Raw genomic sequence first — 2,630 nt, forward strand, 5'->3', positions numbered from 1 at the left:
TCAGGTCTGGTTCCCCCCACTGTAATCTACAATATTTCAGCATTTAAAGGAATATATTAAAACAGGTTTATTTGCTTTTATTTAAAAACAAGAATGGAAATACTTTTAATACTCCTGCCTGAATAATATCTCATATTGTGCATTAATGATTATTGATCTTGTTTTTAGCCATTTAAACTGTAGGAGCAGAACAAAGTTGTGGTTTTCACTTGGTGACTTTCTAACACAGAGAACGGTGCCTGACCTGTTTCCAGTCATGACCTTCAACGAAGCACTAACGGGCTGCAGCGCTTCGTTGTTGCAGCGAACAGCGTTCTTGTTCAGGGTTCTGTTGCAGCTCTGAAGCTGTGCACGGTAACACCGGCCAACGGACCAAAGAACACACAAGTTTCCTTGTGTAGCTTCGAGACGTCTCGGACAATCACACACTTGGCTCTCGGATCGATCGTTTCATGTTGGGAGTCCAGTAATGACTCTATCATATATACCTGAGTCGTGTGGAGCTGGTTCTGAAACGTTCATCAGCATCAGAAACATCTCTCCTCCCCATGTTTGAGTTAGTTTGTTCTTTATTATGCCTCAAACTCAGTTTGTGCTCAAATATGTAAAGGCATCAATTCAATCAGTTTATTTATATAGCACCAACTCACAACCAAGTTGTCTCAGGACACGTTACAGAACCATTCACATAGAAAGCCATTTAGTAAAGTTCTGTGTGTAAGGAAGCAGCAGACACGTTGAATCTTGGCTCCGTTGCAGTCTCCCATCAAACTGCATCAAACTCTGGTTGTCGCTGACAAGAATTCATGATAAAGTGTGAAACGATGCGTTCGTGTTCTCAGACACTCGTCTCTTCTGTTTCCTGCAGGTGACCCTAAAACCTGGCAGAACAAATCCCTCCCTGGAGACCCAAACTACCTGGTGGGTGCAAACTGCGTGTCTGTGCTCATCGACCACTTCTGAAGAGGGCGACAGCTGGTCTGTTACTGAATGTGATAAACGTGGGGGGGCCCCTTCACCCCCCTCTCCCGCTGCTCCCCCCCGCACTGCGGCGAGGTGCGCACCGCTCCACGAAGTATGAACTCCATCCTCTCACGTTGTTTACTGTGCCCAAAACTTTAACAAGCAAGAAAAACAAGAGGAAACACACTTTCTCTCACACACACACACACACACACACACACGGTGTGAGGAGTCCGGCGGTCACGAGGCTGTTCTCCGATTTGTTCCACGTTTTTTAGTTGTTTGTTTTCGGTGCTTTCAAGGCTTGCAAAAAAGAAAAATAACAATAAAAAGAAACATTAAAACAGATCATTGAAACAAAAGGACTGAAGTTGGGCTGCATGACCAGTGACCACATGGATGATCTCATTTTGACATTTTTAGCTAATTTTGTAAAAGATAAAAGCAGCGCAAGAGGTGAAAAAAGGAGGGGGGTGGGGGGTAATAATACTTTTGGAAACATTAAATATTGCAATGAGATTTTTGTGTACCGTAGAAGAAAAACAACGACGAAGCTCACAAACAAGGAAACGTGTGTTTGCGAGGTCGGCGCTCAGGCGTTTGACTCCATGAAGGATCTCCGAGGACTCCCCGAGTCCGCTTCATGAAGGAAAACGCAGGCGTCGTAAAAAAACGAGTAGAAAATACCGACGTTAAGTATTAGCATCAGAGGGAGCGCTCTCGGGTCAAACTACTGTTTTGTAGAGAAGTTTTCTCGTAGATAAATATAGACTTTTACAAACTCCTGCTGTCTAGAGATCTATGCATGTGCTACGACTCAGGTCCAGACGCCTGCTTCTACTAAGTTCAACATGACACCCCCATCGTACACTGCAAGCAGTGATGCCTTATCTGCATATTAACGTTTCAGTCCAACCTTCAAACATGGGATCCTTGAGTTGTAACCATCACCACGAGAAGGAAAAGGTCGTCTCTGCATATTTTTCTCACCACCAGTGAACTCGGGGGGGGTTTAGCACACGAGGATAAATTGGGGCTGACGAACAACCGGTTTGCTTTGTTTTACTGCTATGCATCTGAAGTGTGAGGAAACGACACAAACAGCTAGAAGACGTTCAAATCGTGGCTGTACATACTGCTAGCATATGGCCTTGGTTCTCTGTAAATGAACTTTTCTACATCTTTGTTATTTTGTACAAAAGAGAAAAATGTTTGTTTAAAAAAAGACAAAGTGGTTACATTGGTTATGTTTGTATTCTGGTTATACCCCTGAGCCTTGGAACTGACATAAGCAGTAATAAGTCCGACTTTTCTACCAACATTCACACACAAACAGAAACACGACTTAAGGCATTTCTACCTGTCAGAAAACTTTTTATTCTTATTTACAAACTAGAGAAGTGCTTGGTTTAACTGATTTTAAAAAGGTGTACTTGAGGGGGGCCGCTGTGAAGAGTGGCCCCTTCTTTTATTTGTGATACTGGATGCTGTATTGTGTGCCCTGAAATGTATTTTTGTACTAATAGACAATTTATTATGGCACATCAGTACTATTTTTCTTTTGATATGATAACACGGCTTCAACCCAACACTAGTTTACGTTCCCGTGTGGCTGACGTTCTTTTTATTTATTTGGTTTTACTTTGGTTCAGATTTTTTTTCTTTGC

The 2,630-nt window shown here is 42.6% G+C and overlaps 1 protein-coding gene across 1 annotated transcript in view; it reads left to right on the forward strand.

Moving 5' to 3' along the window:
- tjp1b (tight junction protein 1b) overlaps nucleotides 1–2,630 on the forward strand; it is a 42,562-nt gene extending 39,932 nt beyond the window's left edge. Inside the window, exon 27 of the mRNA XM_037683566.1 lies at nucleotides 869–2,630. Within this exon, the coding sequence (XP_037539494.1) occupies nucleotides 869–963 (95 nt within the window). The 3' untranslated portion in view covers nucleotides 964–2,630. The remainder of the gene's footprint in view (nucleotides 1–868) is intronic.

Source organism: Nematolebias whitei, chromosome 10 (genome assembly GCF_014905685.2).
Source record: "Nematolebias whitei isolate Nwh7 chromosome 10, NemWhi1, whole genome shotgun sequence".
In the NCBI taxonomy this organism is placed as follows: Eukaryota; Metazoa; Chordata; class Actinopteri; order Cyprinodontiformes; family Rivulidae; genus Nematolebias; species Nematolebias whitei.